The 26752-nt window shown below is 42.7% G+C and overlaps 1 protein-coding gene across 12 annotated transcripts; it reads left to right on the top strand.

Moving 5' to 3' along the window:
* Window positions 1-4289: 4289 nt before the first annotated feature.
* Window positions 4290-25878, top strand: dgkzb (diacylglycerol kinase, zeta b). 12 transcript variants are annotated; one of them, XM_028957936.1, is made up of 32 exons: window positions 4290-4327; window positions 4861-5148; window positions 13936-14041; window positions 14139-14234; window positions 14581-14658; window positions 14756-14812; window positions 14890-14958; window positions 15360-15431; window positions 15511-15627; window positions 15762-15833; window positions 15928-16023; window positions 16125-16207; window positions 16346-16406; window positions 16770-16883; window positions 16997-17137; window positions 17243-17321; window positions 18117-18172; window positions 18264-18326; window positions 18469-18542; window positions 18617-18728; window positions 18811-19010; window positions 19239-19336; window positions 19501-19586; window positions 19776-19845; window positions 20012-20052; window positions 20135-20328; window positions 22569-22606; window positions 22729-22778; window positions 22886-23006; window positions 23816-23852; window positions 23959-24058; window positions 24283-25878. In XM_028957936.1, the coding sequence occupies exons 2-32, from the start codon at window positions 4964-4966 to the stop codon at window positions 24397-24399; spliced, it is 2883 nt and encodes a 960-aa protein (XP_028813769.1). In that variant the 5' UTR covers window positions 4290-4327; window positions 4861-4963; the 3' UTR covers window positions 24400-25878. The 12 variants fall into 12 exon arrangements, 9 of the variants coding, with proteins under 9 accessions (XP_028813769.1, XP_028813765.1, XP_028813766.1 ...); XM_028957932.1 differs by having other exon boundaries at window positions 4303-4427; XM_028957933.1 differs by lacking the exon at window positions 4290-4327 and adding an exon at window positions 4425-4514.
* Window positions 25879-26752: the final 874 nt, after the last annotated feature.

Genomic DNA, 26752 nt, shown 5'->3' with positions numbered 1-26752 from the left:
GAAAAGTCGCACGACTAGACTAAAAGTGCGCAAAACCGCCGGGATTAACGTCGATAGCCGAAACGCGGTGTGTTGTAAAAGAGGACTACTTTTTGTGACGGTGCGGCGAATTTATTTCACTTTGCCTAAGGAACAGTAGTACTGCGACTCCCATTGCCTAGGGAAAAAACCCGGATGTAAACTCGGCGAAACTCATCTGGAGAGAAGTAGACGGGGCTGCAACTCGGTGCAACTCAACACACAGCGAAACGGAGTGCGGCCGCCAGGCAGCCCATCGATCGCAGGACGTCGACGTCGACCCCCCCCCCCGTCCCAAACCCCACCGACGAATGGCGTTTACGTTTTCGGCGCTTTTATTACCCGAACGCCAATATTTCTTGTTTCCAACCGAACAATAACGCGCCGCAGCGTGGAGAAAGCTGCCATGGCTGCGCGGAGAAGAGCGAGATGGCCGGTGCTGCACGACTAGACTATGCGAGAGAGTGGGGGGAGCGCGCCATGTTCTCTCTCGGAGACTCGTGAGGAACTTGAGCCGATCCGACACCCCGTTACACTGATGGAATGATGCATCCTACGTGATGGTGTCCGCCGGTCGTTGTACATTTAAAACCACAATGATTCACTCGTCTTTTTATCACGGATTTCATGCACACTGGAACGGGAGCGCAACCCGTTGCTTTCTAAACGGGCCCATCTACATACGTCGTAGTTTCGACCGAATGTTAGAAGATAAACCATAATTATTTTTTTCTAGCTTAGCTCAGATATATAAAACAGTCCACTATGGTCCTTTTATTAAGTCACATGTAAATGAGGAAAAAAATAAATACATCTTAAAGTACATAAATACCTGAAGAAAACTTCACGTTGTGAACATCACGTTTATAAAGAGCATTTTGAATATAAAAAATATAATACTTTTGATCATAGCAATAATCACAAAGATGCAGATTGTTTAACATGCCACAAGCTGATCAGACCAGAGTGGCAAATTGTTGCAGCAATTCTGCTAATTTATCCAAGAAATCATTTATCTTTCAGATTGGAACATTAGTCAAATATCTGACATCAAGGAAAGTTACAAGAATAAAGTTGTTCAAATAAACAATCAGTGGTCCTATATGTGCATTATGGAATTTTGTAAAATAATCAGCTGTTAAAGTTAACATTATATTCTGGGATCAAGACTGTTATGTTTGACAAAAAGGCTTTATTGCGTGCATATGTTGGGAATTATTTCAGAATCAGCTCCTCCACATCTTGTGATATGAATATGAAAGCATGGAGATCTCACAAAAATGAAACCTTCTAACAGTAATGTTTTGTTTTGTCTTTTTTGGGAGGGGGGGCTCGATCTGCCAGTGGTTGCCTAGTGGTTAAGGAAGCGGCCCCATAATCAGAAGGTTGTTCGAATCCCGATCCGTCATGGTACCACCGAGGTGCCACTGAGCAAAGCATCGTCCCCACACACTGCTCCCCGGGCGCCTGTCATGGCTGCCCACTGCTCACCAAGGGTGATGGTTAAAAGCAGAGGACACATTTCGTTGTGTCACCATGTGCTGTGCTGCAGTGTAGCACAATGACAATCACTTCACTTTTATGCTTTGGGGTTGATTCGTAGAAGTACACCCTATAAGGCCTATATTAATTTTTCAATGGATGTGCAAAAATGGCACACATTTTAAGACAAATGAAATAATGTATTATCCTACGTGCCTCAAAATTACATATGTGATTGATAAAGGGCCAGATAATGCTGTTAAATTAATTCTTTGTCCACATATATTATCCCTCCCTGCATATTATGGAATTGATTACATCATTGTCAGCCTATTACTTTTACATTTATTCATATATGCTATAAGGTGTTTAAATTCAGCACCATTAGTTCAACACATTTAATCATGCTGTCATTATGGATCTAAATCTAAATCTATTTAGCAACATAATGACAAAAGACTGAACTTTGTAGTGGTGGAGCTTGATAAGTGCAGTTATACTTCTGCTCAGTAGATGGCGTCCTAATACAGCCTTAACATAAAATAAAACAACGTCACAAAACTAAAACAAAACTAAAACGAAACACTGTGAATGCGGGGGCGCTGAGAGAAAATGATAATTTCAGGGAGTGCTGTCCTTGCTGTGGAGAAAAAAAATTTTTTTTAAACGTTTGAATTTATTAATTATTGAAAAAGAATTGAAATAATTTTTACTATTCTCTTCACCAGTCTTTGTAAACTGTTTTAATGGCAAAATGCAATTATCAATATGACATTAGAGTAAATCCTGTGTAATGTAAGATAGTAATAAAACACTATTTGAATTTGTCACAGAAAGAATTTTCATGCCAAATCAGTACATTCATATCTCAATATATCTGTTGATTACTCAAAACTGTATGTACTGCCAAACTGAGTATAGAATCCCATCAAGATTCCCATCAGCCCATTTTCACACATCGCCCACAGATCAAGGTTCTTCTGGAGTCTGAAACTTGACACCAATATTCTGTGTACTCAACAGTGTAATCAACAATGAGTATCAAATGACAAAACTTTCCTTGAGCCATCCAGTTATAAATTGTCCATGTTTTGTAAAGCTGTTCATAATAAGACCTCTCAATGTGACTCCTGTACCAGAATATCTACTGCATCTGTCCTTTTACTAATAATCTGCCCATCATCCATCATCTGACAAATAAGCATCCATGAGAAAGATCTTAATCCCATTAGGCCAAGATGACCGATCTAAGAAGACCTCTGATCCTCTATTGGGTAACATCTATCCTTTCCAGCATCACTTCTAATTTTAGGTAAACATTGCTGATGTCTCCCAGAAGAATCTGTTTCAAAGCAGATCTTTTTTAAAAACCTGATTATCAGGCCTAAATAGAAAACAACCAAACATCTCAGCCTAATGTTCCCTTTCATGGATCCACCTGTGTGCCCCCAGTTAGAAGCATGTGTTGTTCATTGTGCCACTGTCACGTTCCAAATAAACATCACACCAAACATTTACATACTGTGCCAGGAGGCCAGAACTGTACACAGATCTATTGCTGGAACATCTGCCGTACACATACAGATATCATATATGATGATCAGTAGCTAATTATTGGGTTAAGTGTCTTGCTCAGGGACACAATGGTAGTAAGTGGGACTTTGTGGTCCTCTGGCTCATAGGTGAGTGTGTTAGGCTACTACTATGTTCCTGACGCTGGAACATGACGCAAAATTAGAAGCGGTTGTACTTAGAGGACATAAATTGACAGTGGAAGGTTCATTATAAGGATCATTGTACTTTCATGCAGTTTAAATGTTCAAAGTGGACTCCAAACATAATTGAAAATGAACCAAAGGGGAGCTGCTCATAATTTAGACCTCCCTAAGGAAGCCTGTGGGATTTCAAAGACTTGACGCTCACGTTTATCAACCTTGATGTCCATGCAATATTATGAAAAGGCTTGGCAGAGTTAATTTTCCTCCACAACTAGCAATACAGAAGAAAGCTACACAGTCCTTGAGTACACTCAACGTTTGCTTTTCCATCCAGCACGTAATTCCATGTAAATTACAATTAAACAGTTTTTTTCTTTTTTTACCCAAGTCAAACTCCAGCGGTGTGCAGACTCCCTGTTGATTCAGCAGTCTCTCATGGTTTTCATTTTTTAAATATGTGATTGGTTTTGCCATCACGTACATATTTTGTTTTAAGTATAATATTTTCCTCCTTTTTGAACTGACTATTGGCTAGAAAGCCGCTGAGGGGGAATTTACTGACATTTCAAAATGAACCACCTGCTATGTTTAAGGGACACCTGAAATGCTCAAGGCTATTGTGGCTTCTCTGCACACTCAATTGCCTGAAGGGTTCTTCAAAATAATTGTTACTCAACATTGTTGTCGCAGGACTACTTTTTAAATGTTTTAAAGGTTTTTTTTTTTTTACAATTTACCTCGCCTAGGAAACAGTTTTGGGAATTTATAAAAAAAATTAGCATTAAACTGGTTAAATTAAAGATGAATTGAATTTAATGTTTCCTGATGTAATATGTTTAAGCTTCTTTTAAAAAGAAACAATTGACACCATTCTATTTATAGTCTGGGCAAAGTTACTCTTAAATGAAAAAAAAAAATAAAATTCCCATCTGCAAGACACAAGAGTGGAAACTGACAGTGGATCACGCCTCTGGGCATTTTGTGTGTCTGGTGCACATGAGCAGCGAGGGGGCGGTGCTGTCCGCAGACGTCGAAGCCCCGCCCCCCCACGGATGGTACCGCCCCCTGCTAGCATTCAGGAGCGTCTCAATGAGGGAAGCGGCGCACAAGTGAGGCTCAGAGCGGACTCGGAAAGACCTGATGGGCCGCTGAGAGGGAGAGTCGCACGTTTCTCGGAAGCTGCAGGGAGGGAGGGTTGTCGGAGGGAGTGTGAGTGCATGAAACCACCGGGGCAGGTTGTAAGGCAACTGTGGGTCCTGTTTTTTAACTTCAAGTGGCTTTGACACTTCCTGGATTGTGAGTCAGTTCGTGGTGTTCTTTCTACTAGGCGAAGGCAGAGGGGGGGAAAGGAAGCGTGTGTGGTGGGGGCAGATATTTGGGCACACAGAACAGAGAGAGATAAGAGAAGGAAGGGAGTTTAGGACCTAACTTAAGCTCAGAAGTAGGAGTCGTTGCACTCAAATAGCACTTCACTTCCTGGAGTAGTGTAGCTTGGGCGTGCACAAATAAATAGAAGACAAAGGCATGCTGCAGAAAGCTTCAGTCAAGAGTGTGTGTTTACGAGTTTAGACTCGGTTTAACTGTGTTCAGTTGTTCTTTCTGCTTTTTTAATGTTTTCCTTGTAACTTGATCCTTTTTGAAGTAAGTCTCATGGCTGGTCGCTTCTGCTATGGATTTTTGCCGTCCTGCCTTGGGCTGTGTGACTGAGGAGACCGTCGAGCTGAGAAGAGAGCCGAGCGTCCGCCATGGAGCGGCATGAGGGTGACGACGCAGGGGCGCGCTCCTGTCCCGAGGCCCTGCAGGATGGGGAGGACGCCGTCGGATCCAACTCTGCCTCTTCCTCCTGTTCGGACCTGACCTCCCCCGCGCTTCCTACCCCCAGCCCCCACAGCAGCAAGAGCTTCACCGGGCTGCGGCTGTTCGGCAGGAGGTGAGTGTGTGCTCGGCCACTTTCAGGCTCCAGATCCCATTCTCGATAAAGGGACTTTGTTGAGCCGCATGCACGTGCAAAATCACATCTGACCACTTGTGACTGCAGTAACAGCTCAATCTTATCTTTATCTTAGGACGCCGCCTTTTAAATGTATTAATATCAATGTGTAGTTATAAAAACAGTTAGTTTTACAAGGTGCCTTCTGTTTTATCTCAACCATGTTGAATTTAATCAAGCTATTATAGTCGCTTGAAAGTCTCCTGTGGTTCCCCACAAATAGAGTCCTTTGATGGCAGAGGAATTAATTAAAAAGCTAAAATTGTACCGGCGGACCTATTGGGACGCCTGCAGCCGGAGAATCCACCGTACCTCGTACTTTGGCCTCTGTCACAGTTGGAGTATCGTTTCCTGTCCTGTCCAATATGGGCACCAAAACACCTGAAAAAATGAGGAAAAGGGGAATCCTGAGTGTTTACAGGATACTGCTGCGGGATTGTAGTGACGAAGCCCATAACATCACAATATCCATGCCACACGAACACTTTATCTGTTGGTCCTGACGATTCGCTATATATAGAAATGTCGTGCAGCGGATCTGGGCTATGTTTCCTGAAAGCTCCCATAAGCAACATGCAAAGTTACAACCACGCACAACCACACGCATGGATGTATAAATAGTGAGTGTAATCTACTGTGAGATCGAAATAAGTAAAGTTGTGGCTCCCAAGTTTACAGTATCGCACAGTGCATTAGCGCTCATTTTCTTTGGAAATGTTGATTAGACCAGATTCCTCCCTTGTTGCGGCGCTACATCTCAGTTAGTGTAAGGTGATAATGTCATTACCTGTTTGGCCACTTGAGATCCGGCACCTTTTCAGAGTCATTCATGTGGGAGGCTGTACCTGCTCAGACCGCTGGTTTCCTTTCCGCTGACTGAAAACCCTTGCAGCAGCATGCCTCAGGGACCCGGGAAATTCAGGAAAACAATCAAAAGGGGGGAACCTAATATTTCTTTTGTTTGCAAAACCAAATCTACTGTTTGCCTCGTGGTGGCTTTGTGCGAATGAATGCTGATTCTCTGAGAGGAATGAGGAAGCGCCCCGGCCCAATTCTGTGGCTCTCTCTCCTCTTTCTATCTATGGATCCGGGTTGCTGTCCAGGAGTAGGGCTTGGCATCTGGGGAAAATACTGGTGCAGGAGAGCAAGGAAGTAGGCCAAGCTCAGGCCTGAAGCATCAAATAATGCAGATGTTCAGCTGAGAAAAAAGAAAGTGTGGAGACCATGACGGAATGCCAGCCATACCGGAGAAGAAATGGCTACAACAAGAGGATGGGAATCAGTGGAAGTGGCCAGGGTGGAAGCTGGAGTGCCAGCAGATGGTGCTATTGCTAAATATTGCACTCTAAATTCCTCATGAAAAGGCCCTGACCTCAGCTTCAAGCATTGGGTACAGTGTGCGTAGCACCACACTTTTAGATACTATTTAGGCTAAGATACTATACTACTAGATACTATTGTGCTAGGCACAATACCACAAGTTTGTAGCTGGGTGGAAGTTTAGAGTAATCGAACATTGAGTATACAGTACATATAAGTGTGTGTTTGTGCATTGCATGAGACATGGGTGAATGGTTAATTGAAGTGATTAATTGAATATGAATTAATTCAATATCAATTTTTTTTAACTGTTTTTAAACTGACTTTTGTTTTTCACCTACTGACATCTATATAGAGAGAATTCAAGGTCTATATATATATATATAATGGGTAAATGTCTAAAAGCTGGTTCTCTATAATATAATATATAATAAATAATCTAATCATTAATAATTTAGAAACCAAACACACTCATTTCACCTGGAATATTAGTTCTGGCTTCATTATGAGGCCTGAATGGACCTGCGCTCCATTGCCTTTCTCCTCTGCAAACTGGAAAGGTGCCTTAAAGAGGGGAACTGCAATTAAGGCCCAGGGGTTTGTATCCTGGGCTCTGATTAACTTGTCTCACTCCATGGTAACAGGCAAGGAAAGGCAGCAGTCTGATCTACCCAAGGCCAGATAATTAATTTGGGGGAAGGTTTACCTTTTACTGCTGGGAGATCAGTTTGAGACTATAGGAAAAGATAATTAACTGCGTTATTATGTTGTGCCTTTAAGCAAAGTGAATGAAGACGGATCAGTTGTAATGGATGGGTTGATCCAGTAAGCAAAGGCTTACTCATTATCTTTACGTGAATTAATATTCACACCCAGCCCAGGTTTGGGCCAGCTGATCCATAATGCAATAGTGTGAGGGCCTTGAAGTGATAATGACATGTATTATGGGAGTGTTGGAGTGGCGCTGCCTGTTCTTTTCATCTGTGAATGAACCATAGTGAAGTGACAGTGCTAAAGATGGCACTAGGTAAACACTAAGCTTCTCTCAGCTCACTGATAAACACACGCAAAAGGAATCAAATCTGTGTTTGTTTCTGTCGTTCTGTCCTGCTGGTACTTGAGGTCTTCCCCTTTTCATCCTTGGCCCATATTTACTTTTTATTACACAGGGAACATCCACCATGTGCATCCTGGGAAATGGCCTTAGGGAAGGGGTATTTATCTTTCACAATCTCAAAAGTCATAATTAGGGTCCTTAATGATCTGATTGTTGGTTATTACAGTCCAGAATGTTGGTGAGCAAGAGCAGACACTCTTGGAGGAGAATCCAAGAACGTGTGACACTCCCTGAAGTGTGTCATTGAGAGTGTGTGTACAGGAGAAAGGGAGGGTGAGAGTTTAGTGTGTCTGTGTTCTCACAAGATTATCCAGTTATCTGTCTGGAGTTTATTTTAAACCCGGAGCTTAGCGCGTGTTCCTCTCCTCACTGGACTGCGACACGCTGTAGTGTCACTGCTGGTCGCCTCCTGGAAGCCCCCCTCTCCACCCCAGGACCCGAGCTCTCTCTCTCTCTCTCTCTCTCCCCCCCTCGCTGAACGCCCTCTTTTCTCAGCATCACACACTCACCTACTGACATCTCTGCCTTCGCAGCTCTCAGGGAAACCTCCAGCACCCAGGTTGTATGTGTTTGTTTCAACATGATAGACAGCACTCAGAATTATACTTTCTAATCCCTGTAAATGCAGTACTGTGTTATTTTGTCACATTTTATGTTGTTTATTGTACATTTTTAAAGTAAGGTTTTTACAGTGATTACCGATCGGTCACCCTGTTATTATATTGAGAACAGATTGTCACATTTTATCTCTAAAAGGAACGTCACAGAGAAATATTCATGTTTAAAATGCATGACCCAGGTGTCTGCTTGAGAATATTTAAGAAGGATTTACTGATTATATTATGCGTCCTCAATGCCACTCATAACATAGTTTAAGAAAATGTACAATTTAATCAAATAAAAAAACTAAGGATATTCTTCTTCTGCGTAGTGGTGACTAAATTCAATTATTGTAATTGTTGTAGCCTTCGAGGCCATCTTAATTAGAAACTCATTACACCAGTAATCATGAATAACTAAAGTCAGAAGGATTCACGACACAGGCCATTGTGTTCGGTGAAGATGTGAGGTCAGTCCTCTTGAATTTTCATATGTGAGGCTGAAGGTCGTGTTTGAGGCGGGTCTGAAGCTGCAGTGAACTGTGAGGTCTGAAGGCCGGTTTAAATGTATGACCTGCGTATGCATGATCTATTCTGCTGAATATATGATTAGGCCGTCAACCCGGATGACACCCGGCGCCTGAGTTTCAAAGTCTCAGAGCGTACGGAAACACAGTGTAATTTGCGCTCCTCCGACCGTCCTGAAAATAACGAACTTTGTCATTAGTGGAGGGTCAAAAAAGACCTGCTATTCTCCCAGCATCTCCCAGCAACGTCAGAGGGGTGGTAATGGGGACAGGAGGAGGTGTTTGCAGATTAATTTCCTCGAGTGCTTTTGACGCATGTTGCATGGCGGATTGGACAGAATTTCTCTTATGCCCAAGGACAGGTTCTGTCTATCTGGTTGTGTTCTCGATCTGCTCATCAGCCAAATCTAATACATATATATATATGTGTGTGTGTGTGTGTGTGTGTGTGTGTGTGTGTGTGTATATGCTGTAACATTGAAAGTAGAAACAGTGCTGGGCAAAGTTGTGACCCCTGAACCCAGGTCCAGGAGTTCAGTTCCTTTTACTGTATATATTTTTTCACAGAATAACTTGATTACTAGTTCTATGCTGCTGAGTATTCCGTCGATTATTCTGACATGTTTCAGACAATTTCCGGCAATAATTGTGATTGGTGCATGCAGGATCTGTCAGATCATCTCACACCACATGACGCAGTTGCCTGACCGAGAAGCTCCTGTGTGGTGGATTATGAAGTGAATTATTTACAGCGGTTTATAGGGCAACAATTAGTCATATTCTCAATCGCATAATCTACTAACAGTGACACTGAGAAAACTCCTCTGTGCTAATCGCCGTCCTCTCCATTGGCACATAACTTTAAGATGTTTTCATTTAGCTTTTTTCCCTCTTTGCGTCTTTTGCTAAATGTTCTATGTGTGTGTGCCGCATACATTGCAATACATTCTATCTCAGGCTGTAATGTTGTGCTCCACCTCATGCTTCATGTTTTATTGATAGAGGCGTGCTTCCGAGTGCAAGCTGCATGTTTTGAAAGGTGCTTCGTTGAGGGAGATCAAAGTCTGTCTAAACATAGATGCCCTTGTTAACAACCAGGCCTAATTGTGACACAGAAATGAGTCAATGAGATGCAGTTATTGATGATTATAGGCCCATGATCACACGACCTGCAATGATAATGATGAAGCAATATGTTCCAGGCTGAATGCATGAGACAGTAACTCGACATCAACAGCAGAAACTATTATAATAATAATAATAATAATAATAGATGCAGGTGACACAGGGGGTCATTATGGAAGTGACACATCTGGCGCATGTTGAGTGCACAGGACCCTGCTGTTGGCTTCATTGCTTATTAGAAACACAATAATGAACATCAGCATGTGTCAATCCCTGACCTTTTTTGCTGCATATTTAAATATCAGTGGTGCAGCTCCTATGGCGCTCTGCTTCTCGTACACCATACCCACACACTGTGATTGTGGTGGATATTTTCAGGGAAAAGTCGTTCTATTTTTTTTATTAAAAGAAGTACATTTTTTACAGCTGGGTGTCATGCCGTTTTGGTCTCCATCTCCCGGCTTGACATGGAGATGGCACACTGTTCCCGTGTTGATGTGTGTTTCCGCCAGGTGCTCTGGTTCCCTCTCTTGGTGAATGGGCGACTCTACATTGACCGTGGGTGTGAATGAGGTGTGTGTGTGTGTGTGTGTGTGTGCACCCTGTTGCGGCTCCCGGCCTCGTGCCCAGTTCCCTGAAATAGTCTCTTGTCCTTCATCCCTAGTGTGGAGTACGTGGTCACTGATAGTGAGTGAGTGAATGAGTAATGTATTGTTTTTTTTTTTTTTTTAAGTCAGACTTCCTTGTTCTAAGTTTAAAACATTTTCTCGCCATTTTCTTTTGTTGTCTGAAACAAATAGTTCCTGGAATGAAATGTCAAAAAGCACAGTACTGCATTTCCTGTGTGACTTGTTTGACTCATGCTGATAAATTGCTCTTTCCATTAACAGCCACATTGGGCGCGTTGTAAAGGGCACGTGTGCCTCTGGACGGTATGGATACTTTTTTCAGGCGCCATTTCATGCGGAAGTCAGGTGGGAAGGCTGATGATGAGGAGTTCTGCAGGCATCGGCGTCCTAGTGTAGCGATCCCCACCAGCAGGGCACGCCGGCGCTCCAGCGTGGGCCTTCCATCTTCTGCCCTGTCCCAGCGCCGGCGCTCCAGTGTTCAAGTACAGGGAGCTCTCCCGTTTTTCCGGGAGACGTGTCCCGGGCCCGCTCGGGCAGGCAAGGGTGGCAGCGGTCGCCGTCGCTCGAGTACCACCACTCCGCGCGCAAACCCTCGCTTTGCTGTGCGGCGCAAGGCTGCTGGGAAACTGCGCACCATAGACACGCATCTGCTAGGCCCCTCCATGCTGCTGGCCAGCCTGATCCAGATGACCGAGCAGGATGAAGGAGGGATTCTCCCCCCCGGAGAAAAGCAGGTGGAGGTCCGTGAGAACAGCAGAGGCGCGAGGTCGCGCTCAGGCTGCCTGCTGCTGGAGGGAGACAGCGACGGTGACTGCCAGGGTCCGAACAGCGACTCTGAGGACAGCCAGCATTCTGAGGTGGATGTGTCTGACCGGGAGATTGAGGACACGTCTCTGTGGCAGAAGAAGGGTGTGGAGCCACTGAGCACAGTGGTTGAGTGTGAACAACCGCGGCCCCTCATCCGTCCACCCCGGTGCCTGAGACGCAACTCCTCCCACCTGTCACCAGGAGGGGTGTCCCCACATGGCATCGGTTACCATGGCACTCAGCATCGACGGCGGCGCATCTCCACCATCTCCAAAGCTGGGAGCCCCTGGCCAGGAAGGGGACTTCCTCTGCCCAACCACAGGAACTCGACCTGCTGGAGGTTCTCCAGTAACCCACTGCTGGGGACCTATTATGACCCCAGGCTGGAAACATGGAGTGGGTTCCTCTCGTATGTAGACCCTTACTTTCCCAATGGTGGAACGATCACTTTCCTTTTTGCAGGGTTTGATATGAAGATAAACCTACCAAATACACCATACATTCTTTTCAGTAAAAAGTGAACATCACAGGCTTGGTTATAAAATGTAACCCTAATTCTACTAAATGACCTTGCTCCAGTTATCAGTACACCTCCTTAAATATTTTGCCAAGTTATGGATGGCTTTTATTTGAAATACTTTTCAGGAATTTTTACTCCCAGTCATTGGTATACCTAGTCTAATTTCAAGGGAATCTTCTCAGCCCCCCTTCAACATCTTTGGGACATTTAAGTGGCTCGACAGTTGACATAAGATGAGCTTGGAAGGCACAGCATTTGTCTCATTCTGAGAAAACTGCAAAAGCCCATCCAGTGTCACAGCTCAGACGATGGAGGAATACAGTTGTGGCCAAACAATACTGGTTCCCAAAAAGGTTTGCTGCTTCAGTGTTTTTAGACACATCTCTGAAGTTTCAAAAGCTTTTATTGACAATTTCATCAAGTTTGAAAAGAGTTGATATTTGCAGTGTTGGCCCTTTTTTTTCAAGACCTCTGCAATTCGCCCTGGCATGCTGTCATTCAACTTCTGGGCCAAATCCTGACTGATGGCGACCCATTCCTTCCTGATCACTGCTTGGAGTCAGAATTTTTGGGTTTTTGTTTGTCCACGTGCCTCTTGAGGATTGCCTCAATTGGATGAAGGTCCGGGGAGTTTCCTGGCCAGGGACCAGAAATGTCAATGTTTTGTTCCCCGAGCCACTTAGTTCTCACTTTGACCTTCTGGAACGGTGCTCCATCATGCTGGAGGCATTGTTCTTCACCAAACTGTTCTTGGAGGGTTGGGAGAAGTTCCTATCGGAGGATGTTTTGGTACCATTCTTTATTCATGGCTGTGTTCTTGGGCAAAATTGTTAAGAGACGCTTGCTGGACTTTCTTGGCCACCCTGAAGCCTTCTTCACAACACTTGAACCTCTCTCCTTGAAATTTTTCCATTATCTGATAAATGGTTGATATAGGTGCAATTTTACTAGCAATATCCTGCCTGTGAAGACATTTTTATGCCACACAATAATGACTGCAGCATGGTTAACAGAGGAAGAACAATGATTTCAAGCATCCCCTTCCTAAAGCATCCAGCCTGCTATTCTAACTCCATCACCAAGACAGAATGATCTCCAGCCTTGTGCTCGTCAACACTCTTAACTTGTGTTAACAAGAGGATCACTGAAATGATCTCTACAGGCCTGAAATGCAGTAGAAAAGTTCATGCAAATTGCCATATAAAAAAAACAGAAGCAGCAAATTTTGTGTAAACCAGTATTTGTGTCATTCTAAAAACTTTTGGCTACGACTGTACACCAAAACTTCCTGCTGCTGCTTGAAGGTTGCCATTCTTGTTATGCTACAACATCCTACTATTTCCTATTCCTGTTTCTAAAATCCATGGTGTTATAATAAAGCTACAAGAAGCTTAAGGAAGAGTTGTGTTGTGCTGATATTAGAACGATTTTGTCATTTCTTTGTAAATCATTGAAATTTTCATGTCTAAGCCATTTTTTTTTTTTTTTGGTCTTCATCAAAAGTTTTATACCTTCTGACAAAGTCTTTCACTCGGCTATGGGGAGCAGACATGAAATGCCTTGACCTTCTAATTCTCTGACTCACAGATACTGCTTCCATGGAGCTGCCTCATTAGTGAGAGATGCTCTTCTAAGTAAAATGACAATTCAGAGCCATTGATCCCTCGGTGATGGGGCCGTGTGCTGTTGCTAGGCTTTACTCATTAACACCTTAAGCTGGAGTGAGAAGGATAACAAAAGGCTGCATATGGAAAAACTTTCTGGCTCACCAGAACAATAAAACACAGTCAGGGGTAACTGGCATCTGTCGTGTTACGTAATCGTCTGTGGGAGAGGCTTCGTTTTTTTTTTGACGCCTGACGCCTGAAGAGCAGAATTCTTCAGGTTAGATGCAGGTTAAATCATTTCCTGTCGCATTGTCTTATTACAGTAAACAGTAAAAAAAAACTGCTGTAGTTTGCAATCTGCATGACGTAGTCCTGGGTTCTATTCAGCAGGACATTAATAACTTTCCTGGCTTTTCAGGAATAACCAGAAATTGTGTTAGAGCCTCTGTTGAAATGCCTTGTGTTTCCTGTTTCAGAAAAGCCATTGCAAAAACCGGTCAGCAGTTGGTTGCCCAGTCCAGCACCACCATGCCTGCCAAGTTGGATGACAACAGAGAGATCAGCAACTGTGTAGACTGGAGTGTGAGTTTAAAAAAAAAAAAAAGTTTAATTCTTTCTGTAACACTATGTATATACATATGTAATATGTATATGTGTAATATTTTCATTCATCAATCAGGAGAATGCTGCTTATGGCCAGCATGTGTGGTTTGAGACCAGTGTTTCTGGGGATTTCTGCTATGTTGGAGACCAGCACTGCATGGCGAAGGCTTTGGTAAGCATTCCAGTACCCTCTACTGTCCAGAGTGTGAAACAGCAGCTTATCGAGTCCGGCCTGTCTGAAAATGAATTGAAAAAAGTGAAGTTATTGTCATTGTGAAACACTGCAGCACAGCACACAGTGACACAACGAAATGTGTCCTCTGCATTTAACCATCACCCTTGGTGAGCAGTGGGCAGCCATGACAGGCGCCCGAGGAGCAGTGTGTGGGGACGGCGCATTGCTCAGTGGCATCTTGACTGATCGGCATTTGACGCAGCGCCTTAGACCGTTCTGCCACCCTGACCTATATGAGAAATATGTCATGCAAATAAATTTACAATGATTTGTTTACTCTTAGCAAAAGTCGATTCCTCGGCATAAATGTGCAGCCTGCAAGATATCAGTTCACTCTCTCTGCATGGAGCAGTTAGAAAAGGTACATTTTACTGCTGAGAGCGAAGTTTTCATGTTTTTTTTTTTAGTTTTTTTTCTTTTTGACCTTTTGCTTTAACATATAATTTTTTTGGTTGAAGATTAATTTCAAATGCAAGCCATCCTTCAGAGATCCAGGAACAAAATTTATCCGTGAGGTAAGACTGATCATATTCTCTTGCTTTTAGCACTTCCTATGTGTTTTTGAACTTTATTCACTGAGATCTTTTTACAGCCCACTGTCGTCAGGCACCACTGGGTCCACAGGAGGCACCAGGATGGGAAATGTCGGCAGTGTGGACGGGTGAGGGACAGATTTTGGAGACTATGCAATAAGTTTCGTTTCATTTGTCAGATTCCTCAGAGTCGCCCCTCTTTACCCTTCATGACTACTTTGCAAACTGCACACAACCAGCTTCATGAGATGATTGTTCAAATTAGTGAATGAAAAGTTTGTTGGATGTGTTATTGCATATTTTTGAGTCTTTTCTTTTGTTCTACACTGTAGAAATAATCATTATATGAAAGACCCATAAAAGAGTTAACTTTGACAGTAGACCTAAGCACAGTTATATCAATAGTCAGTTTCACCTTTATTTCACATCTAACCAAATTTTGGATAATTCGTTTTGCATACACAGCACTGTACACAAGGCAAGAGGGGCTTTGAAGTTATGTATTTTTTCCTCCCTTCTTTAATCACAGGGCTTCCAGCAGAAGTTTTCCTTTCACAGTAAGGACATAGTCGCCATCAGCTGTTCATGGTGCAAACAGGCGGTAAGAACAAATAAAGCCCATACACAGGCTGTTATGTATGTCATGTGCCGTGTCTGATGGGATGTCCTTTGGCCCTCAGTATCACAACAAGGTGACGTGCTTCATGCTGAAGCAGATAGACGAGCACTGTTCCCTCGGGGCTCACGCTGCGGTCATCGTTCCTCCAACCTGGATTATACGCGTCCGCAGGGTGCAGGTACTGTCCCATAGTACCACTGCCCACTGTCACCATCAGCTGGACATTTGCGTTGCAGTTGGTGTATTTTGCCAGCAGTGGGCAGTATTTCATTGCATGCTTTCAGATGTACTTTGACATTTAAATTCTCACAGGCCTCCTTAAAATCAAGCAAAAAGAAGAAACGAACATCATTCAAGTCAAAGTCCATAAAAAAAGGACCAGAGGTAAAGTGGCCTGGACGTCAGATGTCATTCGGGCTGTGCGGTTGGTGTGTGCTGGAGCAGAGTTCAGACTTGGTCATTTCACTTTTTTTTCCAGGAAGGGAGATGGAAACCTTTCATAGTGAAGCCTGTTCCCTCACAGCACCTGAAACCTTTGCTTGTGTTCGTCAACCCAAAGAGTGGAGGAAATCAGGTGAGCCGTGGTTCGCCCATCTTTTCATATCAGGAGATAAATGGTTATTGATTTTTTTTTCAGTACAAACATTTTTTTTTTGATACTATTCTTTTTTTAAGGGAGCAAAAATTATCCGGTCTTTCATGTGGTACCTTAATCCACGGCAAGTGTTTGATCTGAGCCAAGGAGGACCGAATGAGGGGTAAGTGATGGCCATAAATAAACAGGATGACCCATATGAATATTGTATATGTACGGACACTCCTTTTGAAGTCTGTTTACTGTTCATATAGTAATTGATTAATTTTTGTATCATCATCATTTGTGTCAACCTGTCCAGGTTGGAAATGTACCGTAAAGTGCCCAACCTGCGAATCCTGGCTTGTGGAGGTGATGGAACAGTGAGTGTAGCTTGAAAAGTTTTTCTTTTTAACAGAATTTTTTTTTTATCAGATGTTTCATTAATCCTTACCTTCTTGACCACTTTGTACACTGTTGACATTGTCATAACTAACTTCACAAGGTGGTTGTGAAGAAAAAGATGCAAACGAGCTCAAGAACTTTTCAGATTGTGTGTTATTTCATGAGTTTTGTGTCTTCAGTTCTAATATGTACAAATAATAACCCCTTGAGTCATTTGATCAATAGTGCATTTTTATAAAAATATTTAATGAAAGTATTTAGCATTATCGTTATAATGAGTCATTACTGTCTCTTAGCCTGTAGTTGCTGTTAATCCATGTCCTTCTTCGCTGTTGCTGCAGGTGGGCTGGATCCTTTCTGCTCTGGACCAGCTGAAGTTAGATCCTCAGCCTCCTGTGGCTGTGCTCCCTCTGGGAACGGGCAATGATCTGGCCAGAACGCTCAACTGGGGAGGGGTGAGTGCTGCGGCCCTGTGATGCATCACCGCAGACAAACGTTCTCTCTGGAACACCTTCAATTGTTGCCTGGATGAAGGGGTGGTTTATGGAAGTTGGTTGCTTGTTCTAAGGGATACACTGACGAGCCAGTGTCAAAGATTCTCTCTCATGTGGAAGATGGGAATATTGTACAGCTGGATCGCTGGAATCTGACCGTGAAGCCAAATGCGGATGCACCTCAGGAAGAGAAGGATGAGCAGCAGACAGACAAAGTGAGCTTCTTCCACCATAAAATGTTCTTATCTCACTGCCCCGATGAAATGCTGATATCTGCTATATCAAACCATAGTTTAACTCTGCTCTCCTGCATCTACTAGCTTTCCCTTGATGTCTTTAATAACTACTTCAGCCTTGGCTTCGATGCTCGTGTAACACTGGAGTTCCATGAGTCTCGAGGTGAGTCCTTCAGTATACCTTTAAACACAACAGTAACCAGTACAAAGGTTTAAGATCCTGTTATCATGTATACTGATATCAAGATTTTTCAAAATTAAAACACACTGAGAATTGTCTGTCTTATTGGTGTGACATAGATGGGAAGAGAGGTTTTCCATGCATAGAATGCATTACATTGCAAGTAGATTAGTAATTCTCCAGAAGAGGAGACATTTCCAATTTTTGCCCTTGATTTGTAAAAAGTGAGCTTATATTCGAGAGACAACAGGGAGTATAGGTACATGGCACCAAAATATATATTTTTATGTTAGGCCGCTACCAGTGTGGCCAGATTCCTGCATTTAGATACGACAACATTTATTTGCACTTTTTCCCCCACTTTTTATTAGCCTGAATGAAATGCACATTCATTTATCTCAGTTCCTTAATTTAAATATGACCAGTTCATAAGTTCATATAAAGGATGTTAAAAATCACCCCCTTTACCCACAAAATATTATTGAAAAATCTTGGTCATCCTAGTTTCAGGTCAGCACAATGAATTTGCCTCTAACAGGGATGGTCTTTGAATTGCCTATACTGCCTTTTTATATGTATGTATGTATGTGTGTGTGTGTGTGTGTGTGTGTGTGTGTGTGTGTGTGTGTGTGTGTGTGTGTGTGTGTGTGTGTGTGTATGTATGTATGTGTGTGTGTGTGTGTGTGTGTGTGTATATATATATATATATATATATATATATATAGGCACATCCGTAAACAAATTATTCATCAAGTCTCCCTCTGCTTACCTATGCAGAGGCCAAACCTGAAAAGTTCAACAGCCGTTTTCGGAACAAGATGTTCTATGCAGGCGTAAGTCGGACCAAATTGGTTCAAGCTGCCTAACCTTGCAGGCTGGTTCCTGATTTCTTATTTGCTGTGCATCTCCAATCCTTCCTCTTAGACGGCATTCTCAGACTTCCTGGCCGGCAGCTCTAAAGACCTTGCAAAGCACATCAGAGTGGTGGTGAGTGCAGAATCAGCTCTTTCAAAATGAGCTGAATTATTAAGATGTTTTTTTTTTTTTTTGTCATGTAAATTATACAGTCCTCTTGGATCTGAAAATGCAATTTTTGTTTCCTATTCTGTGTAACCCTGGATGCTGTCAGTGCGATGGCACAGATCTCACCGGTAAAATCCAGGAGTTGAAACTTCAGTGCCTTTTATTCCTCAACATTCCCAGGTAATGATATTCTCTGTCATTACACCTATACAGTTAAATAAATAAAGCTCATCCTGGACTTGTACGCCTTTCAGATACTGTGCTGGCACCACGCCATGGGGGAACACGACTGAGCACCGTGACTTTGACCCTCAGAGACACGACGATGGTTTCCTTGAAGTCATTGGCTTCACTATGACTTCACTGGTATGGATCTAAGGCATGTGCTCGGTTCTGTGGGTACAGATGAAGCATCTACAGTAGCTTAACATCCTGTCTGCTGCTCTAGGCCACGCTGCAGGTTGGAGGTCATGGAGAGAGACTCTGCCAATGCAAGGAGGCCATTCTGAGCACCTTCAAGCCCATTCCCATGCAGGTTGACGGGGAGCCGTGTAAACTGGCCCCATCAATTATCAAGATCTGCCTGAGGAACAAGGCCAACATGGTGCAGAAAACCAAGAGGAGGATTTCCCTCCAGCAAATCAATGGGTAGGGTACCTAGAACCTGTTGCTGAACATCTAGCAGCAATGTGCTTCCTGTGATCATAGACCACTGCCCAAACCCTACCCCACCCACCCAATGTGCACGATGTATGCTTTTACTTGATTGTTTTCTTTAGGAACTGTTTAGGGACTGTGTCACTCTGTAACTCTCTCTCTCTCTCTCTCTCTCTCTCTCTCTCTCCCCCTCCCCACTCTCTGTTTCTGTCCCTCTAGTCAACAGTCCATTGCTGAGAAACAGATCCAAGTGCGGTGCATTAGTATGCACGACTATGACTCTCTGCACTATGACAATGACAAGCTGAGGGAGGCCTGTGAGTGTGGGGCACCCTTTTTATCATTCACTGACTGTACTACACCCGCTCCACACAGTACTGGGGGACGGGTCTCAGATGGCTGCAAAACAAGCTGTGCAACTGGATGTCTGCGTGTGTGTTTAGTGTGCACATTTACAATTTTCATATTTCTTTCCACTTAGCTGTTCCACTGGGCGTCATTACAGTACCAGTTGACAGCGACCTGGAAACCTGTCGCACTGAGATTCAGAAACTATGTGACCAGGAGGTATGAATCAAGCTATTTTAATACTGAATATGAGTAGAAGATTCTGAAACTAGTTTGCTGCAGTCAGAAGAATCTTGTAGATGATGTGGGATTGACAGAGTGACTGAATTGGGCCAGATTCATTGTTGGATTTGGAAAGAGGTTAGCCAATGAGAGTGTTTAAGCTTCAATTTCTCCTTGGTCCTTTAGGCGACAGATGGCACGAATTCAGATGCTGTAATCCCCCAGAAACTGTCCCCCAAGTGGTGCTTCCTGGACTGTAAGTACAATTTTCTACCAAACAGCTTGTGCACATTCAATAATTGTGTAAGATCTAATTGTTTAATTACATTATTTACTGGAAATGTCTAAAATGTGCATGAACATTTAATTTCATTCTCTGAACATGTTAATAAAATGTTTATGTGCTTTTATTCAATGTTCAGGTACAACAGCAGACCGTTTCTACAGAATAGACCGTGCTCAGGTAGGTGCATTATGGGCCTATTTTAGCACAAAGACCCCTCATTAGTCTTAACCTGGAGACACCTTATGTTTGTCATCTGTAGGAGCACCTCCACTATGCCACCGAAATGGCCCAAGATGAGCTCTTCATCCTCGACACAGAGCTGGTCACCAAGGAGACTGTAGGCACTTCTCCAGGAATGCCCCATCTGATGGACTCCTGTGGTGAGAGTGTGGACAATGCAGATCAGCTTGCCTTCCCCAGTTCCTCCAGTTTGCCCACCACTTCAGCAGAGGGGTGAGTAAACAGAAGTATAAAATTGACAGATTTGAGGGTCACCTGTCACACAGGATATATTTGGTGGAAACCCAGAGTGGTGCATTATATACATTACCTACACTACCAGTTAAAATTCTCAACACAAACTCATTTATGGATTTTTCTTTTTCTGTCTGTTTTTGCATTGTAGAACAACACACACAATGAGCTAATGGGGTAAAAAGAAAAAAAATGGGGCTCTTCAAAACTTTTTTCCTTTCTTCATGCTAGTGGTCTGCTGTATCTCATGAAGCTGGTTATGATGAGACCAAAACACAACACTGAAAAAATGTTATAAGAACATAACTGACACACGCTGTCTGGCCCATATCAGCAAAGCTGGGGATTATTGTTCCACTGTGCGAGTGGCGGCGAGTCACGTCCTGTTGGCCCCAGCCATGACACCTGTTCAGCTGGAGGAAAGATAGTAGGACAGATTAGGAGAAAAAATTGCAGGCAAGAAAAACAAGGTGAGGGAGGTCACAGACAGGCCGGCCCAGGTTCCCCCATTCCCCCCCGAGGGGTCCAGACTAGAACCTCCGCCAGGGAGGGAGTCACCTGAGTTTCCACCAATAAACACACCACAGGGGCGCAGTCACCACTTTCCTGCCCTGTCTGAACATGTAGAAGAATTCAGACCTGCATGCTCCCAGATGCTCCCAGATGTGAGCAAACACATGAACTTAGTCCATAGTCATCAGCCATAAAAACAAAGCCGCAAAAAGCCATGAACTGAGAAAAGTCAAGCGTGCAGCTGCCAAGATGCCACTTGCCACCAGTTTGGCCATATTTCAGAGCTGCAACATCACTGGAGTGCCCAAAAGCACAAGATGTGCAATACTCAGAGACACGGCCAAGGTAAGAAAGGCTGAAAGACAACCACCACTGAACAAGACACACAAGCTGAAACGTCAAGACCTGGCCAAGAAATATCTCAAGACTGATTTTTCTAAGGTTTTATGGATTGCTGAAATGAGAGTGAGTCTTGATGGGCCAGATGGATGGGCCCGTGGCTGGATTGGTAAAGGGCAGAGAGCTCCAGTCCGACTCAGATGCCAGCAAGATGGAGGTGGAGTACTGGTTTGGGCTGGTATCATCAAAGGTGAGCTTGTGGGGCCTTTTCGGGTTGAGGATGGAGTCAAGCTCAACTCCCAGTCCTACTGCCAGTTTCTGGAAGACACCTTCTTCAAGCAGTGGTACAGGAAGAAGTCTGCATCCTTCAAGAAAAACATGATCTTCATGATGGACAATGCTCCATCACACGCGTCCAAGTACTCCACAGCGTGGCTGGCAAGAAAGGGTATAAAAGAAGAAAAACTAATGACATGGCCTCCTTGTTCACCTGATCTGAACCCCATTGAGAACCTGTGGTCCATCATCAAATGTGAGATTTACAAGGAGGGAAAACAGTACACCTCTCTGAACAGTGTCTGGGAGGCTGTGGTTGCTGCTGCACGCAATGTTGATGGTGAACAGATCAAAACACTGACAGAATCCATGGATGGCAGGCTTTTGAGTGTCCTTGCAAAGAAAGGTGGCTATATTGGTCGCTGATTTGTTTTTGTTTTGTTTTTGAATGTCAGAAATGTATATTTGTGAATGTGGAGATGTTATATTGGTTTCACTGGTAAAAATAAATAATTGAAATGGGTATATATTTGTTTTTTGTTAAGTTGCCTAATAATTATGCACAGTAATAGTCACCTGCACATACAGATATCCCCCTAAAATAGCTAAAAATAAAACAAACTAAAAACTACTTCCAAAACATTCAGATTTGATATTAATGAGTTTTTTGGGTTCATTGAGAACATGGTTGTTGTTCAATAATAAAATTATTCCTCAAAAATACAACTTGCCTAATAATTCTGCACTCCCTGTAAAAATCAGCCAGATGAACACATCCTTCCAGCTTCTCATCTTTTGTTGGAGCTACAGAATGTGCAATGAGAACATAGGTAAAAGACCATTTTGCACATTTCTACTCATGTTCACATGTTTGTCTTGTGTGTCAACATATCTACTTACAAGCGTCCTACATGATGTTGTCCAGTTAAGTCCTGTTCGACCTGTTCATTGTACAGGATGGTTTTACTGCACAGTATTTAGTTTAGTTTTGGGTTTACTTTATATACTGTTGTACTGACAATAAACCAATCTTGAATAGGCAGTATAAACAAATAATGTTCTGTTCATAATTTTTTCTTTAACTGATCCAGTGGTGAAGACAACACGGCCTGCAGCAATTCAAATGAAGGTAATATCTATGCAGGTTGACTGATTTCTAGCCTTTTTTCTGGCTTTTTCGTAGTTTTATGTAGGCACACTGAAACTCTGATGCCTACAAGTATGTTTCATCAAAGTGTTCATTCCCCCCAGAACCTTTGCAGTTGCTGATTGACTGTATAAAAGGTGATGACCTTGAGAGGGTAAGTCGCTGAGAGTGACGAACTTCCATTAAAATAGGTGCACGTGAACAAGGCTAAAGCAGCATTGTTTTGGAACTCAGATTTTAAGGAGTTGTTTTATTTTGCAGTTTACGGAGATTCACAAAGTAGGAGTGGATCTCCTGGTGCAAGATGCATCTGGCTGCACTGTACTGCATTATGCTGTGAGTGAAGGCTGCAAGGAGATTGTGAAGTACATCACAGATAATGGTAAGTCATATTTTTGTGATCTGAAAATGAATGTTGTTACTCATTTGACTTGTGAATATGGTCATTTAGACTGACATACTAACTATACACAGACTATTGATACTTGTTAAACTTTGGTCGATTCATTTTTATAAATATTCATATCACAAAAAATATGTACCCTTCACAGTTTGTGTAAACATGTCATGCTACTGAAAACGTTTTTTTTTTTTTTTTTTTTTTTTTTTACAGTACAGGCCAAACGTTTGGACACACCTTCTAATTCAGTGTGTTTTCTTTATTTTCATGACCTTTTACGCATCAAAACTATGAATGAACACATGTGGAGTTATGCACTTAACAAAAAAAAGGTGAAATAATTGAAAACATGTTTTATATTCTAGTTTCTTTGCTCTGATTACTGCTTTGCACACTCTTGGCATTCTCTCGATGAGCTTCAAGAGGTCGTCACCTGAAATGCTTTTCCAAACAGTCTTGAAGGAGTTCCCAGAGGTTTTTAGCACTTGTTGGCCCCTTTTACCTTCACTCTGGGGTCCAGCTCACCCCAAAACATCTCGATTGGGTTCAGGTCCGGTGACTGTGGAGGTCAGGTCTACACTTTTTGTTAAGTACATAACTCCACATGTGTTCATTCATAATTTTGATGCCTTCAGTGAGAATCTACCAACGTAAATGGTCATGAAAATAAAGAAAACACATTGAATTAGAAGGTGTGTCCAAACTTTTGGCCTCTACTGTATATCTGGACTCTACAGAACTGTGCAATCGGTTAATTTATTTTCACTGCTTTTTGTTTTCTTCACATGCAGCACCTCCAAGTATCCTGGACATCGCTGAAAAAGAGACGTAAGTCCATCAGATCTTCTGCCCTCTCGTGTTTTGTGACTGTGACTCTTGTGACTGTGTGGGAACTGATGATTGCCATCGTTTTAATCTTGTTCCCCCATCTCAGGGAGGAGACAGCCTTACACAAAGCTGCTTCACGCTGTCATAGGTCGATCTGCTATTACCTGGTGGAGGCTGGGGCTTCCCTCCTGAAGACGGACCTGCAGGTGAGAACTGGTGCTGTTCGTAATATGCCAGAGCGGTGGTTCTCGCTGTGGGGTCCATCTGAAATTCCTGTGTTGATGGTCGTCTTGAAATAACACAAACCTTATCTCAGCACCAACCCCTGAAAAGTTCACCACCCTGGCGAACAAGCCCCATGCTTTCTGTGCAGTGCCGTGCTCAGCAGCAAGTTTTTTTTTTTTAATCACTAACCCTCTTATCTAATCAGGGAGACACACCCAAGGCCAGAGCAGAAAAGGCAGAGGACTATAATCTGGCAGAGTATTTGGAGAACCGACAGCATTATCAGATGATCCAGAGAGAGGACCAGGAGACGGCGGTATGAGTCTCAGCGCCAAACGGCCGCGGGTCAGAGTTCCTTTCAGAGGTAATCTGCCGCACAGAGACAAGGATCCGCAACGGAAAATAGGACCTGTTGCCAAAATGACTGTTGCTTTTAGCTGATGAATTGCTTGCATGGACTGCTTTTGCTTCTCATACATACTAACAGGGGTCAGCTGAAGACATTTAGAGGATGTTAAGAGTTCGGGGATTTGACAGTTCAGTGTTGCTTTCATATTCATCTGCGTAGCATTTTTTTCCTGTTCATATCACAGAGACGTCTGCTGGGGGAGCATACAGTGTTGTACTAAGAGTGTAAACTGCTGTTTATTAATGAAATGATCCCGCTTAGTGTTTCACATTTTAAAGCCACACATTAAACACAATGAGAACCAACGAGACGTCGCGTTGATCTTTTCGACCCTTTTCTTACACACTTTACACTGGTTTGTAAATCAGTGCCTAAGCAGGAAAGATGTTATCCTCAGGTTTCAGAAGACACTCACATTAATTTACCAGTATTTAAAAAATATATATTCACAGTTTAAGGGCTTAGTAAAATGCTCATAAGGCATGTTTGGGTTTGTATTTGTGCTTTGTATCTATTATTTACTGAAGCTTGAATATCTTCTCAGTGCATTTATGTCTACAAACTAAACTGTGTCTCTCTTTCTTGCCATTTTTCGCCATTTTAAATGCTGTTACATGAATATAGGAAAAAAAAGTTACACTTATTACCTCAGAAATATTCTGTAGGGGGTTCTTTAGTTGTGATGTTATTAAGGCGTTTTCCTTGTTAGAAATACCTATGGTATGAATGTATCGGTAACTGGAAATTTGGTTCACAGTGGAGTGGAATTCAAGTATTTTGAGCTTCGCTCAGTTGGGCTGTTCTCCACTGAATCATGCTACTGAATCGTTTTGTGAAAGGAGAACTCCGTAATGTCGTAAGTGGACATTCTGCTAAAATATAACCTTATATGTGCTCCAGAATTCAGACTGTATGCTATGAACAATGCACATACATCATTTTCAGGAAAACAAGGAGCTACCGTGCTGGAAGCACATCGACAAAAACAATGTTACATTTCTTGAGTTCTACTCTCTTTAGTGCATATTGATGTTTGCCTTTTTGGATTGTGTTATTTGTTATGAGTGCTGTTTCCAGGGCAACCATGCAGCATGTAATGTGCTATGCTGACGCACACTTACGTCAGCACTTACACCATAGTTACACCGTACACTGCTTTTACTCAACAAGTTTAGCATATATGTGCTTTGTAAATGCCCTTTCGCGAGTTGCTGTGCAATTCAGGTTTAGAATGTATTTGTAAGACTGTTTCATACCATATACCACAGCTAGCATGAACACTTGCGATTTCGACCATACATTTTAAGCTATAGTGAGTGGACTGTGAGGAATTACTTGTATATTTGTTTGGGGCTGGTTTGTAACTGTGCACAATAAATACTCTAAACCTCACACTGAAATGTGTATGTCTTTTATAACTGTTTTGCTGAAAATAAGGCAACTCTCTTTTGTAGAAGAGACAAATACACCACACCACGATAGGTTAAGTCTAAATTTTATTCACATGGAATAATTAAATGTGTTATAAAAATAAATACACAATGATTCTAGCTCTGCAGGAGAAAAAGAAAACACAGCATATCAGGGGCAGTGGTGGCCCAGCGGTTAAGGAAGCAATCCTGTAATCAGAAGGCTGCCGGTTCGAATCCCGATCCACCAACGTGCCACTGAGGTGCCACCGTCCCCACACACTGCTCCCTGGGCGCCTGTCATGGCTGCCCACTGCTCACCAAGGGTGGTGGTTAAAAGCAGAGGACTCATTTCATTGTGTCACCGTGTTTCACAATCCCTTCACTTTCAAAAACGTTCACTTTCAAACCGGTAAAGATGTGGCGCTAGTTGCCCCAACTTCAGGCAATGCTAAAACCAGCTACCACAGGCAGATGCCAAACCTCGTTTTCGAGAAACTACACAGATTTTTACAATCAACAAAGCACATATTTGCTTTAATGACACAGTCTCCAGTGTACACAAACCTCCCGATGGCTGTGCCTCAGTAAACATGGCTGGGCCTTTCAAAAAAGTACATTTTAATGTTAATGATTTATCAACGTAATGCCCTGGCAAACACTAATCAGGATTTGTAGTATCCTGTCATAATGGCACACCTTCAATTCCACAGTGGGACTCTGGTTGTCCTTTAAACTGTCCTTCCCAACTGCAAAAAAAAAAAAGAAAAAATCTTACAAGATTGTACATTATATTTGAATTTAGGGTAAACATAGATCTATCACAGCATTTTTATTAAGTTTTTTTTTTTCTAAGG

Source organism: Denticeps clupeoides, chromosome 17, assembly GCF_900700375.1.
Source record: "Denticeps clupeoides chromosome 17, fDenClu1.1, whole genome shotgun sequence".
In the NCBI taxonomy this organism is placed as follows: domain Eukaryota; kingdom Metazoa; phylum Chordata; class Actinopteri; order Clupeiformes; family Denticipitidae; genus Denticeps; species Denticeps clupeoides.
This window is presented reverse-complemented; position numbering and strand designations above follow the sequence as displayed.

Bases quoted from the DNA above. Each gene is read 5' to 3' on its own strand.
- dgkzb (XM_028957929.1), top strand. From the start codon at position 10,831: ATGGATACTTTTTTCAGGCGCCATTTCATGCGGAAGTCAGGTGGGAAG. The intron at 11,742-13,935 runs GTATGTAGACCC...TTCCTGTTTCAG, and splicing joins ACATGGAGTGGGTTCCTCTC to AAAAGCCATTGCAAAAACCG. The intron at 18,173-18,263 runs GTAAGTCGGACC...CCTTCCTCTTAG, and splicing joins ACAAGATGTTCTATGCAGGC to ACGGCATTCTCAGACTTCCT.